This window comes from Neopsephotus bourkii, unplaced genomic scaffold (genome assembly GCF_033783945.1).
Source record: "Neopsephotus bourkii isolate Nb327-2 ecotype Australia unplaced genomic scaffold, CSIRO-AGI_Nbou_v1 NB_756, whole genome shotgun sequence".
NCBI lineage: Eukaryota > Metazoa > Chordata > Aves > Psittaciformes > Psittacidae > Neopsephotus > Neopsephotus bourkii.
This window is the reverse complement of record NW_026901254.1, coordinates 2097137-2115047: the sequence shown is the minus strand read 5'-3', so window position 1 is coordinate 2115047 and position 17911 is coordinate 2097137. Positions and strand designations below refer to the sequence as shown.

The 17911-nt window shown below is 43.7% G+C and overlaps 1 protein-coding gene across 2 annotated transcripts in view; it reads right to left on the bottom strand.

Moving 5' to 3' along the window:
- CSMD1 (CUB and Sushi multiple domains 1) overlaps positions 1–16182 on the bottom strand; it is a 1128271-nt gene extending 1112089 nt beyond the window's left edge. For both annotated transcript variants that reach the window (XM_061354960.1, XM_061354961.1), the window contains exon 1: positions 15823–16182. In XM_061354960.1, coding sequence (XP_061210944.1) covers positions 15823–15889 — 67 coding nt within the window. In that variant the 5' untranslated portion in view covers positions 15890–16182. The remainder of the gene's footprint in view (positions 1–15822) is intronic.
- Positions 16183–17911: the final 1729 nt, after the last annotated feature.

Here is a 17911-nt window from a genome sequence, read left to right as displayed (position 1 = left end):
AGCTATGTTTTTGCTAATTATTTATTTGCATCACTTTGTTTTGCTTTTAGGATACTGACAAGCTTTTCTACAAACAGTCCTGAGAGGAATAAGTAGAATAAAGGGGAAGGGCAGAATCTGTACATCTTGCTCACAGCCAGCTTAAACGCATGCAGGAAGGCTGCTGTGGCAGGGAATAAGAGAAACTCCTTATTCATACAGTAACAAAGTTTCAAACATGAAACTAAACCCCGAAACATATGGATCAAAGCTCATGCAGCATCTTGTATTTTTTAAGGTTTGAGATAAGCCTCTATCAAGGGGCAGAATTTTCAATTTTTTTTTTTTTTTATTTTTTGGAATTTGTTCTAGATTTGGTTGTTGGGAGTGGGGAGACTGGTTGATTTAGAAGGATGACATGGTTTCAGCATTCTCAGTATAACGGAGCTTTTCCCAAGCCTTTTCTAGCAGAAATTCTTGCTGTGTTTCCCTAATCTCCATGGAAACCCAGTTCATCACTAGATCCCATCAGTAGCTTGTCACAGTCCCCACCAGTTCTCACCAGACATTTTGCTTATTGTCCCAGGGAAGAGAACAACATCAAGATATGACTTGTAACCAGTAACAAGCAAAGAGCATATATAAAGTACATTTTATACTATCAATGAACTATTAACACATTCCATGGAATTTGTTGTCAGGAGAGGAGATCAGTAAGCATCTGGTTTGCTGTATTCATTTCTTACCAGGACTTAATTTTCTAAGCATTTTCACAGCTGTTCCTCCAGAAATCTGTCATAGGGCAAAACACTGAACATCACCATCATTCAGATGGTCGGTATGTATTGGAAAGTACACAATCAAAATACTATTGATGACTATAAAAACTAGATAATGAGATGATGGGATAGAGGGAAGTGGCTGTTCATATTAACAACATAGACTATTACTCTTTTAAGTAAGGTCATCAGCAACATGGACTACATCATGATCATTGAAAATTATGAGAAATGTTTTTTGGGAATTAAGCATTAGTATTACTTGAAGCTGATTAATATAAATATCCAGATGGAATTTTTAGGTGTATGTAGGACAAGTATGCCATTTACAGATTCACATCACCCTTCCTATCTATCAGATGCAGTTTTGTGCAGGGTGAAGTATTTCTGAAGAGCTGGAAGTGCTTGGAAATGAGCAGGTAGCAGCTTCAAAACAAGCAAAATGCAGTGCTTTTCTACACAGCAGGAATTAAATTATAAAACATTGTCAGAATATAGTGTGGTAGTCTGAATTATGAATAGGTTCAAGAACGGATTCATGAAGGTTAAATTTCTTGATGGATGTGCAACATAGATGCAACCTCTAGGTAAAGAGCTCGCTAAACTGGCCAGAGGCTAGTAAAAACTAAGGCTATCTGTATCTTGTTTCCTGCAGTTTTTCTATGTATTTGTCAGAGAGAGGTTATTTTGGTCTGATTTGATGTGACATTTTTTGCATTTTTAAATATGCGAAGACTGAAGTTTAGCTAAATTCATGGGACAAGAACAAAATCTGGGCAGAGCTTATGTCCCTGACTTAGCTCTTCTGGTTTTAAGAGAGTCCTGTGCCCATCTGCAGTGTTTCTACTGCCTCCCCAGTGCAGGAGTCATCACAGATTAGACCTTGGGTGCTTTCATCCATGGGAATGTTAAACAGCCACTTTGGATCATAACAAATAGGTGTCTTATACTCCTTCAGCAGAGGAGGAAATTGTAGAATGACTGGAACAAAAAAGATAAGGTCTGCAAAAGGAACATTTTAAAGAAACAGTAAGGGGATAGGGAAGACAAATAGTGTTTAATGGTGCAAATCTGATGGTGCTAGCTCTGCCAGTCCTATGAGATAAAAGCCGTTATTTTCAGCACATCAGCATAAAGCCTGTGTATCAGTTTAGCAACTGGACTACTATGCCCATGAGGGCATCAGTCATTATCAGACCATATCAGACCTTCATAGTAGTGGTCTGAGGGCTTCTAGTGAGGGCACTTGCCAGCAGACCTTTCAAGTTTCAAGCTGTATTACCAGTTCTGCTTAGTGAGACTACAGCAGTATGCCTATGTTACTGGAGACAATAAGGAAAGGTAGCTACACATTGCTCTTCAGTAAGACAAATACCAGTAATGGAGATCAGGGGAAAAAAACCAAATTAAAAAGAATCATTATTGATGGAAGTGAGTGAAATAATCTGGGCCATGTCCTCTGTAAAATACAGGAAAACATAAAGCTGCTCTGTGGTGTTTCAGAAGATTTTTTTTTATTTTTTTTGCTTGATTCTGGTCATGCAAGAAATAGCATTCCCTAGATCTGAGTTTCCTGTCACAATACTGTCCATGTTGTTATTTTTGGTTTTGTTTTTTTTCATATTCATATAATCCTCTGTGTGATGAGTCCTTTACCCTAGGATTACCATAAAGCAGATTAATAAATCACACTATAGACATGTCACTGCCTAATAAACTTTAATTTAAAGAATAAATAGCACAATAAATAAAATATCCAGAAAAAAATGAGCAGAAGAAGGCAAATGAGGAGAGTAAGGATTAATTTAAGAAACTAAAATAGTCTTGATGAAACCTCCATTAAACACTGTCATGCTTTTTCATATGTGGGTTCTTTTCTGAGACAGGTTACCTTCCTCAGTGGTACTATTGGAAAGTGTGTCAATGAAACATAAGAATTATTTCCATTAGCTGCCTATGCTGTCTGTGCTGAATGCCAATTCCTCATCTGACACAGTCTGTCACCACAATAGGTTATTTTTTCACAGTGGGCAGTACGTTATCTTTCTAGTGTCAAACATCTGTTTCTTTTTTTAATTGATTATTTTCCCCCAGGGAACCTGATCCTCATGCACATAGCTCTTTTAGGATAGTACCTAGACAACAGCAGAGTAACTGAGCAGATCTGAGAAGCAAACTTCTGTTGAAACAGTCATGCAAAATGCTTCTCCTTTACAAAACTGTACCTGAAAATACCAGTGTTATGTGATTGCGGTGCGTTGACCTTGGCTGCAAGCCAGATGCCCAAAAAAGCCTCTCTATCACTGCCATCCTCCACTGGACATGGGAGAAACTACAACAAAAGTCTCATGGGTTGAGATAAGGACATGGAGAGGTCACTCACTAATTACCATCATAGGCAAAACAGACTCAACCTGGGGAAATGCGTTTAATTTATTACCAAACAAATCAGTAGGATAATGAGAAATAAAACCAAATCCTAAAAGCACCTTTGCCCCACCCTTCCCTTCTTCCCACACTTAACTTTACTCCCAAGTTCTCTACCTCCTCGCCTTCAATGGCACAGAGGAACCGTGAAGGGGGCTTATGGCCAACTCATCACATGTTGTCTCTGTCTCTCCTTCCTTCTCAGGGGGAGGACTCCTCACACTCTTCCCCTGCTTCAGCATGGGGTTACTCCCATGGCAGACAGTCCTCCACAAACTTCTCTAGTGTGAGTCCTTCCCACAGTCTGCAGTTTTCACTGAACTGCTTCAGGGTGGGTCCCTTTCATGGGTGCAGTCCTCCAGGAACAGCCTGGGCTCCTCTCTCCACAGGGCCACAGGTCCTTCCAGGAGCCTGTTCCAGTGTGGGCTTCCCATGGGGTCACAGACTCTTTTGGGCATCCACCTACTCCAACGTGAGGTCCTCTACAGGCTGTAGATGGAAATCTGCTCTACCATGGACTCCATGGGCTGCAGGGGCACAGCCTGCCTCACCATGGGCTGCACTATGGCCTGCAGGGGAATTTCTGCTCTACCACCTGGAACAGAGAGATTCTTCTGCTCCACCTCTTCTCTGCTACACCTCCATCTCTCCTGCACTGACCTTGGTGTCTGCAGAGATGTTTCCCTCACATGTTCTCACTCCTCTCTCCAGCTGCAATTGCTGCTGTGCAGTAACTTTTTCTGCTGCTTAATTATGTTATCCCAGAGGTGCTACTACCATTGCTGATGGAGGGTAGCAGCAGGTCCATCTTGAAGCTGGCTGGATTGGCTCTGTCTGACACAGAGGAAGTTACTAGCAGCTTCTCACAAAAGACACCCTTGTAGCTCCCCTGCTACCAAAACCTTGCCATGCAAACTCAACAGTGACAAAAACTAAAAAGTGACATATTCAAAGCATTTGCACAAATCTATCCGTCCTGCCAGCATGGTCTGCAGGCAATGCACAATAATATCCAAAGAAGTTACAGTGGTAAACTGGGTATACACCTTTTTTTCCACCAGAACCTGCCTCTCTCCTTCCAAACATTCTGTTTCTCTGAAAGAAAAATGGAGCCCCAAAGAACTGCAATTAGTTGCCATCAATGTGGGATAAATGTAGAAATGTTGGATACTCATAGACGAAATAAAATGGAGGTGGAGCTGATTGTTTTTAATTCTGGGCCAGGACAACAGCCTCCATTATGCAATATAGCCAGTAGTGTATGAGCTGGCTTCACTCCAAATTCTGATTTGCTGCTGCATTTAATGTTTGCTTTGTTATCATAAACATTTTGTTCCAGGGTACATCAGATCCAGGGTCTTTTTTTTTTTTTTTTTTTTTTAATACACAGAATTACTTAAGTACAACCGTTTTAAAGAAAAACAAACCACAACTTCCCTTGAGGAATCCTAAAAAAACCCACAACTGTGGGAAACTGCTTAATTCAGACACTACCTGGGGGATAACTATGGTAAATGCTGAATACTTTTGTCTATCCATTCGCTTTACAGCTCTATACTGCATTCAGATGATGATGATTCTCAAGTGTAAAAGTAAGTCCAGTACAAATTCCTTGATGTTAAAAAATGCTGAGGTCTGCAGTTCTCTTTTACGGCAGTGGGAACTGCAGATATTTGACACTCCTGAAAAGAAAGTAAAAATACAAATCTAAGCTCTTGACAATTATCAGTACCTTCTGTCCCCTTCCCAGCGTCCTTGAACTTGACACTATGACCTGTTTTGCAGGTAAATGAGCTCAGATGAATGCTTTTATTGTTCAGTATGTACATGTTGTTTTATTCAATAAATGCATCTCATCTTCCATCAGATATTTTGGAAAAAGAAGGTTGTTTATCATGCTGAATGGAATGTCTATGACCTGCTATCTATCATAAATGTATTCTGTCCACAAGTCTGTTTCTTTATTAAACATTCACATAAGTAAGTACCGCATTACCTTAACACTGTTTGTGGATACACTGAGATGCATTACCAGTGAGGTGGACTTACAAAGTTAGTATGGAAATAAGACAGAACTAAAGATTCTGGTACAATATGAAATCTTGAGGTCACATCCTATAGTCCTTACTCATCCAGCTCCTGCTCTGAAGGCAAGGGGATAGAAAGGCTTTCAAAAACAGCCATACTTGTAGAGGTTGAAATTATTGTGGTACAACCTAGCTTAGCAATAAAATAGCTAGTACTTTATAGAAGATGTGTGAGGATAACAGAAAAAGGAAACCAGCAGTATGCAGAAATTACAGATTTGGACTTAACCATTTCTAAAAACGGGAATCTGGATTTATGGACACAACAAGAATCAACACACACACACACACAAATCAATTAGGTGTCCCTGTTTAAAGAGAAATAATAATTTGAGTATATAACGAAAAAAAATCAAAAGAAAAACTGAATTCACTTTGACAAAACAACTTCTCAATTTTCCTTCTAATGTGATATGACTCATCTCAAATCCATTGCAAAGCGGTAAACAAACTACACCAACTCAGTAGGCATCATCTGCCAGGAACATTTTAAAAAGAAAACCATTACTGAGCTACTTTTCTTGTCTTCCATACAGAGAAACTTATTTTCCCAGCAGAAACAGCACTCTGCATTACCTTCTTTTCATTTACTAGGTTTCCCTCACTGCTCACAGCACCCTAAGAAATACCTCTTTAAGCCAATTACTTATTTCTTAAGAATTAAATTAAAGTAGTTTGGACCAGGTTTAGGTATTTTCAAAACAATCCATTTCACTTAAAACAAAGCAGAAGGGCAAAGTCCAGTTTGATTAGTATCAATATTGTATATGAGATGTATATTGGATAGCAATTTAAGTATGCGGACAGCAGCCTCTTGATTTTATTTCTCATTCATTGAACTAATTTTATAATTGGAACTGTAACAAAAATAAAACGATTAGTTTTTGTTCTATAATCCTTCTGTAATCTAATTTACTGAAAATAACTTGAAAGTTAAAATACTCATGAAGATCAAAATGACAACTGTAAGCTGCCCTCTCCACTCTTCATTATCCATTATTGGTTAATGATGACTATTTATTATTATTATATAGCTAATAAAAAAAAAAATCTAAGTCACCTGAAATCAGCTTCTCTGCTGGTGCAAATCACCAGAGATCCATGAAGTGGCTTCCATGATGTTATATTTTTTGCAATAGTCCTTGTTTGTGGATTTTAAAATATTATGGGTCAGGCCCTTCACTGTGTTAAATGACACTAAATTGAAAAAAAAACAGAGCAACTTCAATTTCCAAACTATTCCCTGATTCATTGTTTTAAAGAAATTACTTCAACGCTTCTCAAAAGTTGACAGTAAAAATCTGAATTGTCATGGCAACGTGAGTTGAAGAAATCCTTCTTTGCTGTTTGCATAGATCATCTCCATGTTATCAGTCTGTTTACTAAATGTTGCTAAAGAAAGCAATTGAAGGCTAATCTCTCCTCAGAACCAAATGAATTATATTACTAGTGAAAGCCAGTGGAGTGAAATACACTTCAGATAGGTCAAAAAAATTGAGACATCATGTATCTTCAATGTAAATGACACCAAGCTGTTGACAGTCTGGAAACAATGGATTGCCCTCCACAAGCACCCCCATCTGGTGGGCCCATGCAGAACTCATGAGAGTTCAGTAAGACCAAGCACAAGGTCCTGTACATGGGTCAGGGCAATCCATGCACTATTTGTACTGGAGGTTGATCAGAGAATGGACTGAGAACAACCCTGAGGAGAAAGACTTGGGGGTGTTGGTTAATGAGAAGCTCAACGTGACCCAACAGTGCACTTTTACAGCCCAGAAAGCCAACCACATACTGGGCTGCATCAAAAGAAGTGTGACTAGAAGGTCAGGGGAGGGTATTCTTCCTCTCTACTTTGCTCTCATCAGACCCCCCACCTAGAGTAGTGCATCCAGCACTGGAGCCTTCAAAATAAGAAGGATGTGGACCTGTTGGAGCAAGTCCAGAGGAAAGCCACAAAGATGATCAGCGGGCTGGAACACCTCTCCTGTGAAGACAGGCTGAGAGCATTGGGATTGCTCAGCCAGGAGAAGAGAAGGCTCCAGAGAGACCTTAGAACAGCCCTCCGGTACCTAAAGGGGCCTACAGGAAAATTGGAGAGCTACTTTTGACAAGGGCCTGTTAGGGATAGGACAAGGGGGAATGGCTTTAAACTGGAAGAGGTTAGATCTAGATTAGATATGAGGAAGAAATTTTTCACTATGAGAATAGTGAGACACTGAAGAGGTTGCCCCGACAAGGGAGACAAGGCCAGGCTGGATGGGGCTTTGAGCAATCCAGTCTAATGGAAAGTGTCCTTGTCCATGGAAGGGGAGTTAGAACTAGAGGATCCTTAAGGTCCCTTCCAACCCAAACCATTCTATGATTCTAAATGAAATTTCTGTGATGGTTTGCATAGCATTTTGTGTTAATAATAACAAAGAGTTTGAATTTTCTTTATGATCGTTAGGTTTGTTCCAGTATCCTTGTTTTAATGCAAGTTCTGTGTATGATATGTAGCTATAACTAAGGCCAGTTTCAAAGTCCCTTAAGGTTAATGTGATTTTTTTTTTTTCTGTCAGTTCCCCCGCCTCTAGGTCAGGTCCTAACTGGTCAGAATTCGACATAAAGCAACCCAAACTATTCAGCTGATGGCTACTGTCTCTGTCCAACATACCAAGTTCTGCGTAGCAGAATGCTTTTTCTCTACAAACTGGCAGATTTGTCTCAAGTTAACTACATTATGTACCTGTTAAAAAAGAAAGAAAAAATTCAGCATTTCATTTATGTTAATTAAATACCATGACAAAGCCTCTCCCATATAGGTTTCATAGGAAAGTAAGACAAAAATGGTGGAGTATATATAGCTCACAATCAAAATGCTGCTACTGCTGCCACTGTTGACTTCGTAAAATCTATTAACACTACATTCTTCAGTGTTAGAGACACTGCAAACAATGGGTCAAAATGTGCACTCAGGATATTTACATGCTACGATAAAGAAAATCAATTTAATTTCTCAAGAGAGATGTCTACATGTGCAGAGGGTCACGGATTGTGATATTAGCAGTTGCTTAATAGTACCGAGGTTCCAAAAGTGAATTATAAAACAGCTCTCTCTTCCCTCCCCCCCCCCCCCCAAACATCTTTGGTATGACTCAATCTATATATTATAAGAAATATCAGTAGGATACCAACAGAGGATCTGGCTGCTGGGGTAAAGCTAAAATAGTGTACTTAGTCACTTGGAAGCAGTCAGATTCTGCATTGATATCTCACAGACACTAGTCAGAACAGTGTGATTTGTCATGACCATTTGTTTCACAACCAGAAGCATGTAAAATTAGTCTAAAAATAAGTTAAGCATTTTGTTTTTTTAAATTTATTTAATCAAAGTGGCCTTTTCAAAATCCTCACTGTTGTCCAAGAAGCATCCTTCTTTCTTTTTTTCTTATCCTCAGAGTAACCGGTTTTGGCTTTTTTTCTAAGGTCCAAGGCAAGGCAGGTTCCATGAGCTCAGGTGTATTCCTGTGATATCTAGACACTTCCTTCCCAACATCAGCTGTTTCCTGACCAAATCACTTCCTTGCACCTCTAGCTGTGCTGGATACCAGCAGTCTGATGTGGGTCCCAAGCTACAGGGTACATGTTGTATGCAACTTGAGTTCAGACTGAACCCTGATGTGCTCATTCAAGGCAAGTTCAAGCACAATGTCCAAAGCCAAGCCAAAGCTTGTGTTCATCTATTTTGCATACAGTAAACAAACTGAGCCAAACTCTCCATCCATTCCAAGCTTCAAATACAGTAAGGCTGGCTGCATTTTTGTTCCCAGTGTACCTTACACTGATAGTGTTTCAGCACCAATGAAGGCAAAATATACGTAGCCATTTGATCTGCAAATCATAGGATGAGAAAAAGATAGACCCTAGACACAGATTTGCTGTGTGAAATATCAAGAGTTTGCTGCAAACAACAGAATTGTAAGAGCATTTAAACAAAAAAAACAACCATCCAATATAAGTTTAGAAATTGCTTTCTAATAAAAAAAAACATGGAAAACTTTCAGCCAAGAAATAAGAAAAACTTCATGTTTGGCAAAACTGCATGAAAATGTCATTGCCTTGAAATGGAGAATAAGGCATAAAGCAAGTGCTGCAAAATGTAATTTTAGAATGCTGACCGTATTTTATGCAAGTTTGCAAAACAAACCCTGACAAAGTTTTATTCATTATTATTTATTCAGCTCTGTGTCAGCTGCAGTGCTGCAAACATTTATTTTGGAAAGCCAATGTGCAACAGAGACATGAACACAGAACGTGATTCTGTACTTTAATAACCATGGAATACTGTAAAAAAGAGACATAAAAAATTCAAAGACTAAATGATTCTTGGTTTCTCTGTAAATTGTCCTTCATAATTTCTTTTAGGAAAAAGCAGAAGAAAAAAAAAAGAGGAAGCAAGGTGTAAGTCAGATAATACCATGCTTAGAGATATCAGAGGTACTGTTTAAAACCAAATTACTTCAATAAACATATAATTTTTTTATATTATCAAAGTTGGTTGCTCAGATTTATCCAGCTTTCCTTTTTCTCAGTCACACATGGATGTAAACATTGTCAGAAGTTCTCAGCCATGACAGCTCATATTAGACAGGATTTGGCTCTACTGTTCATAGAGTCATAGAATTATACCTGCATTATTCAGAGTAGCAATATTTTCAAAACTGGACAGTCCAGCTGCTGCTGAAATTAATGGAAATTTCAGTTTCCACTGCAACAGAACAGGGCCCTCACAACTGTCTGAAGTTAGCTTTTTCTTGACAGTGCAAGACAAAAAATGAATTTGAAAGAAGTGAAAATGGTATTTAAAAATATGCCTGAAGGTATTGCTAAAATGCATAATCTAATAATTACAAAACTATAACTGATTAATTTTATGATGGAAATTAAAGCATTCCTGCAATTGCAAGAAATTGTGATTTTTTTTTTTTTTTTTTGCTTATCTTTTGCTAAAAGCAAATCATTGATGATATTCTGATTAATCAAGAGGAATCCTGGTTAATCATCAGCAATATAATGGTGATTAAATCTTTCTCTGCCCTGTTAACTGAATGTGCCTTCCAGGTAAAAACAGCAATGTTGTAATTTTCTCTCATTTTGTTTTTTTTTTCCATATGAGTAAAAAATGCAGAAAAAATATAGTCTCTGAGCAAGTGGGACTTGTTGTTGGCAATAAGATGCATTATTACTCTTGTAAGAGTTTTCAGTGTATGTGTGCCTCCATTTACTATTCAACTACTAAATGCAGGCAACTGATAAATGTTGCCTTTGTGTGTGAACATAACACTAGCAATAATCCAAGTAATTTGTTTAAGCAGTTATTCCATTGAGAAATGTGTATAACAAATACAGTGTAAATTTTCTTACATGCAATGGAAATGTCATATAGTGAAGTCTTTCATCCAGCCAGAACAAGAATGTGTGAGGACAAAGTAAGATCTCACAGTTTTCCTCAGGCATTAATGGTATTCATCCCTATTTCAAAATTTGCTGGTTGATAAAAATGGTTTAAAGGAAATTGCAACTGATATTGAAAAGGAAAACATCTAAGTCAAAGAAAGTGATTCATACGCATTAGGAGAATTTCCGTATGATCCTTATTCCATATTGGAAGAACAATCAATTTAGCTCAGTCTAATCTGGGTAATTTTGCAGCCATATGAAGAATTAGGCATCAGCTTTTTATTCAGTGATGCTGATTTAAATCCAGTAGTATGCTCAACCTTTATTAGAGATCATGTCTCGTACTTATGCTACCACTTGGGAGTTAAACCAATAGAGTTAAACTGAGTTAAACCAACAGCTCCCTTCTCCACACTGCATCCCTCTGCTGGTTACAGGCAGCCTCCACTACACTGCAGCATTGGTGTTTACGCTCAAAGCTGTTTACTTGCAGAATAATGTTATCATGGTCAAAGAAACGTGACAGTTCAATAACTATTTGAGCAAAATGAAATTACATCTTGTCTTTAAATTCATTTGAAGTTTTGTACAGTCACACTATTAAGCAGTTACTTCTCTGAGGAAAGGTTACAAGTAGTTTAATGTGACATTGCACAGATTACATGTCCTGAAAAAGATGAAAACAGTGGTCCCCAAGGCTTTTCAGCCTTCCTAGAGAGCATGGCAAACCTTAGACACATTGGTTTCTGTTCAAAATAATTACAGTTTCAGATTGTTCCTAATTTGTTGCAAAGTTTTCAAGAATGTAAATATATTGAGGCTAACAGTCCCATAGATATCTTTAAAAAACTTGCATATGTCAAAGCATATGTAATAATAGTACCACATAATGAGTAATAAAAAGATGCGAGCTAGATTCCATGTTTGTATAGAAAAAGCAGTATGCAGGGACAGGAAATGCAGCTGCCCCCTCCCCCCAAAAAGCCCATGTCTGATCAAAATCATACATGCCTCTGTAAAGGGACATGTGAGTGACAGTAAAATAAGCAAAAAACAATCTGCAGAATGGTTCCTATCTATACAGATTACAAATGGTGCTGAAGTGCCCTCAGAGATTTCAGTACATCCTGAAGTTCCTGAGTACTCACACCTGTTTGTATGCCATCTCCAACTCCTCACACCAGTATCTTGTTCCTCACGCTCCAGAGGAGTTGATGACCTTGTACTGCCTGACGATGGGAATTCAAATCTCATCTACAGGTTCAAAGGTCTAAAATGAGTGTTTAGGGAATCTCTGTTGCACTGATATGCTCTCCACTACATTATTCTCAAATTGACCATAATTCCTATTCTTCTACAGAGTTAAGGACACTATGCACGCATCTTGATGAAAAGTTGAGAAATACAGATCTTGCCAAAAGTACATGCATTTTTACATTAAAATATTATGAGGTCAGAGCTTGCTGTTGTATTTTCTGTCTTTATATGGTAAATTCCTTGCTGGGCTGGGGGATGGAGAATGCATCCATCAAATACTTGGGTTTGCATCTGAGTATTCAACACCTAGCTCTGAAATTCTTTTAAAAATACCCCTTTTCTGCCCATTTTCCCTAGAATCGCTTGAGTCTTCTCTGGAAGAAAATGAAGCCTCTCTAGAGAGACCAGCTTCACAGTCTGAGAAACACTGCTTTGGAGAGAGAAAATACATGGCTTTAAAAGAGACAAACACTCTCAGTCCAGCAGGATTAGGCCTTAAACATAGCGGTAACCTTGTGCGATGTACTCATGGCAATTATTTTGACAAAGTGATAGCAACAAACAGAGGGTTCATAAAATGTTTTGGGGTTTATTTCTTTTTCTTTAATAACAAAAAAATAAAAATCCAAAGCTGTAGATGTGGGAGTCCTTTCACTGTCTGGATTCAATTGAAAAAGAGAAATGTTTTTCCTTTGCTATTTCCATCAATCTGAATGATACCTCTGTTCATAAGCATGTTTATGTAGTTTTTGTTTGAGACAATTAGACACCCATGAAGGTGTTGCATTTAGTTACCTGAAAGTCCAGAAAATTATCTTGGAAACATGTGCCAGGACAATTTTGAGTATAAAGCATTATGCATTTCTACATTGAAAATAGGTTGTCCACAGAAGTCAGGTCACAGGAGAAAGATATTTTAATCATTTATCTTGAATTTTATTCTGAGTTCAGCCTAAATTTACCGTTTGTTGCTTAGCAGTATGAATTTTTACAGAAATGATAATGACGTGTTTCATATTTCAAGCAAATCCACAGGTTTCTTATGTTTGCTTTTGCTAGGCTATAACATACCAGAATTAGAAAATGGCTCTATAAACAAACCCATCTTAACATGCAGAGCTAAACACAGTGCTGCCTGCCTTGTTGAAGCCTAACTGCTATGATAGGGTAGTTTCTAGGAGTGTGGTTCCTTTAAATGACTCCATACTCATTTCCCTTGATGGTTAAAGCATGATGGACAGCGAAGAATCCCCCAGATATTTTCCAAAACACTCAGATGCATCAAGTCAGACAAAAAGTCCAAAGAAATGCATAGAGCTGCACTTCATCTACCACAATGAATGGTGACGCATGTTCACTTTCATCTTTTCTTGCTCCTTTAAAAAGTTATGAAAATTTCCACAGCAACAAAAGGTTTTCATTTCATTTCATAATGAGGAACACTGTGGAAAGCAACTCACGTCTCATTTTCCTAAAATATATGGGAACGCCTGTGGCAACACCTCCAGAAATTCACTTTTATTTTTTCCTCATAAAACCCCAAACCAACCAAACCCTGGGTGAATCCTATCACAGTGACTACCAAATGATTTGATTGCCAAGAGGATGGGAAAACAAAGAGTTCCGGGGATCTATTAATTAAAATTTTACCTACTTCTGAAAGCCTAGGCTCTTCATGTTACAAAGGAAGGAGTTCTTTCTCTAAACTACGAATGCAATTTCAGCCTCAGGATTACATTTGCTTAAATATAGATACCTGTGCTCGAATGCCTGGTAATGGGTAAGAAGGTAAATGGGACAGAATTATGTCAAATATCCCCAATGGTTCCCCCTTCTACCTGTTGTTTGAATTCAATATTAAGTCAGTTTGTAGCCTTTAAGTTGGCGTGTTGCTGATCCACATTAACCGAGGTATAATTACATTCTGCAGAGCAGCATCGGCGGCAGTGCCTAAATGTTCCTGGCAAAGCCTTTGTATGTAAGCAAAACACGTCGGATCTCCGCTGAATAACCATGATCCAGCCTCCAGCTTTTCATATGTGCTGTCAGCCATGAAAAGAAAACACTTAAATGTCAAACGACAGAACCAGCTACAGTATATTTAACAAATGAGTCGCGGGTGTCGGCCCGCCCCGGGAGCCGGCGCGGCCGCGGCTGCAGCTCGTCCCGGGGCTACCTGGACCTTGTGCGGGGCCATACCCGCTCCCGTGTGTGCGGCCGGTCGCATCAACGCCTCCCAGCCCGGGGCAGCGCCAGGGCTCCCGGCAAATGTGCGGGCTGGGGGAGGCTGCCAGCCCCGGGAGGGGGGGATCGGGGGCCACCGGCGGGGGGGGGGCGGTGCTGGAAGTTTGGGCAGGGCGGGCACGCCGAGAAGCCCCCGCCCGCCCCGGGCTGTATGTGCCGCCGGGCACAGCCCGGTCTCTAGGAGCCGCCTGCCTCAGAGCCCAGAAAACACGGGCGCTGCTCCTTCCCCGCGCTCCATTCCCCGCGGAGGCAGGGCGACCGGGAGCAGCCGGGTGGTGTTGCCTGGTGAACGGAGGCAGCGGCCGGGTCCGGGAAGAGAAGCGGTGCCACCGGGAAAAGCTCCGTCCCTGCTGCCGGCAGACGGGGCTGGCCTCCCACCGCCTCTCCCTGCGGACGGCGGCCGGAGGCTGCCGGGGACCGGGCACCCAGCAGAGCCGCCCGGGAAGACGAGGGTCCCCGGCCGCGGGCACCCGCAGGATGGGGAAGCCTCCGGCAGTGCCCGCCAGCCCGGGCTGCGACCGGTTCTCCCCTCACCCTCTTCCCCGCTCAAGCCACCTCCGCACCGAAAAAGAAGCGGTGAGAAAAAATAAAATGGTGGGAACGATGTAATTTGCCTTGGGAGGGTTAAAAGAGGCTCAGACAGCACAGACCGTAACGGGAACCGTGTTCCCGGAGGCAGGCAGAAACAGCCGGGAGCGAGGTAGGAGCAGGCAGAGGCTGTAACGGGGACAGGTGCTCAGTTGCTATCAGCCTTCCTCCCTCTCACTCTCCCGTTTGCTCTCTCTCGCTCTGACACACACTCACATCTCCCAGCATGAAAAAGCGCAGGGCTAATGAGAGTCGAATTGAATAACGGGGAAGTTGTTGTGTCCAGCTATGAGGCAAGTGATGGGGCTGAGGCCAGCACTGAAGTTGTGTAACCCAGTTTTCCACCGTCACCCCCCTCGTTTCTGCTCCCTCCCCCCACTGATTTTAAGGAGAAGCCCAGCTGCGGGTGGGACCCGCTCCCCACCCTGCGCCGAGCAAAGGGGCCTTCATCTCTCTGGAGCGGACGGGTGCAGGGGGACCCCAGAGCCGCATCCCCGGCTCCGCGGAACTCTTGGGGCGCGGAGCCGGCTGAGGCAGGCCGGGGGTAGCTCTGCGCGGCCACCCCTCCACGCTCCCCCCGAGCATCCAGAAGCCGGGGAGGCAGGAGGAGGGGAAAGCCAAACTTGCCATCCCGGGGACTGTCCCTCGCACAGCAGCGAGTGCCGCGAGTGCGTGCGCGGAGAGCGAAGTGCTCCCAAACTCCGGCGCTGTCCAGACGGCCAGATGCGCCCGGCTGCCTTCGCAGCGCCGCAGCGGCAGCTGCCCAACGGCCGGGGGCTGGTTTCTCCCAGGGGAAGTGGCCGGCCGACTCAGAACCGAGCTCTCGGGGAACACCAGCGGGAGCTGGGAGGCAGGGATAAGGGGAGACTGGGCTCGGGGAGCCTGCTGTTTCCCGGCGTAGGAACGAAGCGAGGGAGAGAGCTCAACCGATCGGCAACGGTTTAGCTGAGGGGTGGGGAGGAGAACCAGTGTCATCACCACAGCCTACACGAATTCAGTGCAAGAAACCCAAATCTTACCCTGAGCTGCAGTGAGGAGCCCCGCGCAGAAAACCAGCAGAGACTTGAATTTCCTCCACGCAGTCATGTCTGCAGTTATTCCACACACACACACACTCACACAAACCCCCGGCGGCTCTTCTCGGCTGCGACCGTGTCCTCCGAGCGGCAGCGGGGCTAAGGACAGCGCCAAATAACCACCACGGGGCGAGGAGAGGCGGAGAGGAGCGCTCCGGGTCCCGAGCGCCGCGCAGCGCCCGGCGCCTCCTTCAGGACTGCGCGGGCGGCTCGCTCCGCTCTGCTCATAGCATCAGTCCCGAGCCGCGGCGGGGCTGCGCCGCTCAGCGCCCGCGGAGCCCCGGCGCTGCCGGCCCGCCGCCCGCCGCCCGCCCAGGGGAGGGGAGGAACGGGAGGGAGGGGTGGCACGCCCGGTGCCGCGGGCAGAGCGGCATCCACGGCCGCCGGCGGGGAGAGCCGGGCAGCGACGGCAGGAGAGGGATGCGGGGAGTGCGAGGAGGAGGAGGAGGGGAGAAGGAGGGAGGGATCGCGGCTGGAGCAGCGCAGGCAGCGCAGCGGAGCGGCTGCCAGCCACACGAGAAGTCGCTGCTGCCGCCGCCGCCGGACTCAACCATCACTTCCCACGGAGAGGGGAAGGGACCGGCGCTGCGCAGTGGGAGCACGTTAAGCTCGCAGCCGCCCCTCTTCGCCGGCCGGCCCCCGCACACCCCCCCCCCCCGCCCCCCCGTGGCGGCAGCGGCCCCCCTTCTCCCCTGCCGCGGCCGGGGGCTGCTGCCGCCAGACCCCGCAAGAGACAGCGGGGAGAAGGCTTTCCCTCGGCGCAGGGAAGGGCGGTGTCTCCAGGGCTACACCTGCCCGGAGGCTTCTGCTGCGCTGCCCCGGCGCCCTGTGCCCCGGCGCCCTGTGCCCGGGCGCCCTGTCCCCCGACTCATCACTCAGCACGGCCCCGGCCCCTCCGCCCGTATGTGGGGTGCGGTGGTGTGTGCACTGGGGTAGGGTGGGAATCCCTATTCCTAGGTGAAACTCTCCGCTTCTCTGGTCCCTGCTTCTGAGATAGGAAGGCTTTCGTATCCAAAATGTGCCCCACTCGTTCTGTCCAAGTTGTTCGTCTGAACAAGCTGTTGTTCCTGAGGGGAAGGAGAGGAATCAGCATCTCCTTAAGGAACACTGCTTTGTCTTTACGTTTCCATTCCTGAGCGCTCCTGTTGCCAAGAGGAATTTCTGCCATTAACTACCCTTTCCAAAACAAGAAATCCCACCAGAATCAGGCATGACGGAATGCAGGCAGAAGCTTCCCTGACACCACCCTGGATTCAGCAGGGCTTGTTCCCCGAGCTGAGGGAAAGGAGATGGTGACCCAGGGCTGGCCTGTCTCAGGTCCCTATATTCTTCCGCAGCCCTAGCAGGGGATGCCCTTTGCCAACAATGGTTTTGGTGCCAGGACTACCTGCAAAATGGGTGGCAAAAAAGTGCCCAAACCTGGCTTTCAATACAGTAAGAATTGTAAAGATTACCACCACCACTGTGCACTGGGCCTGACTCTATAATTAATTCTTACCTATATCCATAATTAATATGCAAAGGCTCATACGAAGGAAAGACAAATGTGAACAACTTTGGAAAGGTAGTTTCAAGGTTGTAATTACTTATGATGAGTTTTCTTTCGGTGGTGAAATATGCAAAGTTGTTTTCTCATTGTAAGTTGCAAGAAGGTGGTGAATGGACGCTGAACAAGGCAGGCTGACTTTGTAATAAGCTTGTATTTATGTATAAATCTTGAGTTTCTCATTCAAAAAGGCGGGGTGGAAGGATAGGAAACCCAGGCCCAGACAAGCTGCCGGGAACGACGTGGCATTGCTGCCATCTTGTGGCAAGCGCTCCCGGCCTTCCCGCACTCCGCTTCCCTGCGTTTCCCCATCCGCTCTTTCCCCTTACCTCCCAAGCTCGCTGAGCCGGGCCTTCCAGAGCAGTGAACCAGTCTTAGTATTCATCCATATTTTAAAAACACCTCGGGGAATCTTTTTTTTTGTGTTCGTGAAAGTGAAATGATGCTAATACTTGTTAGTACCAGATACGATGTAGAGAAACTGCT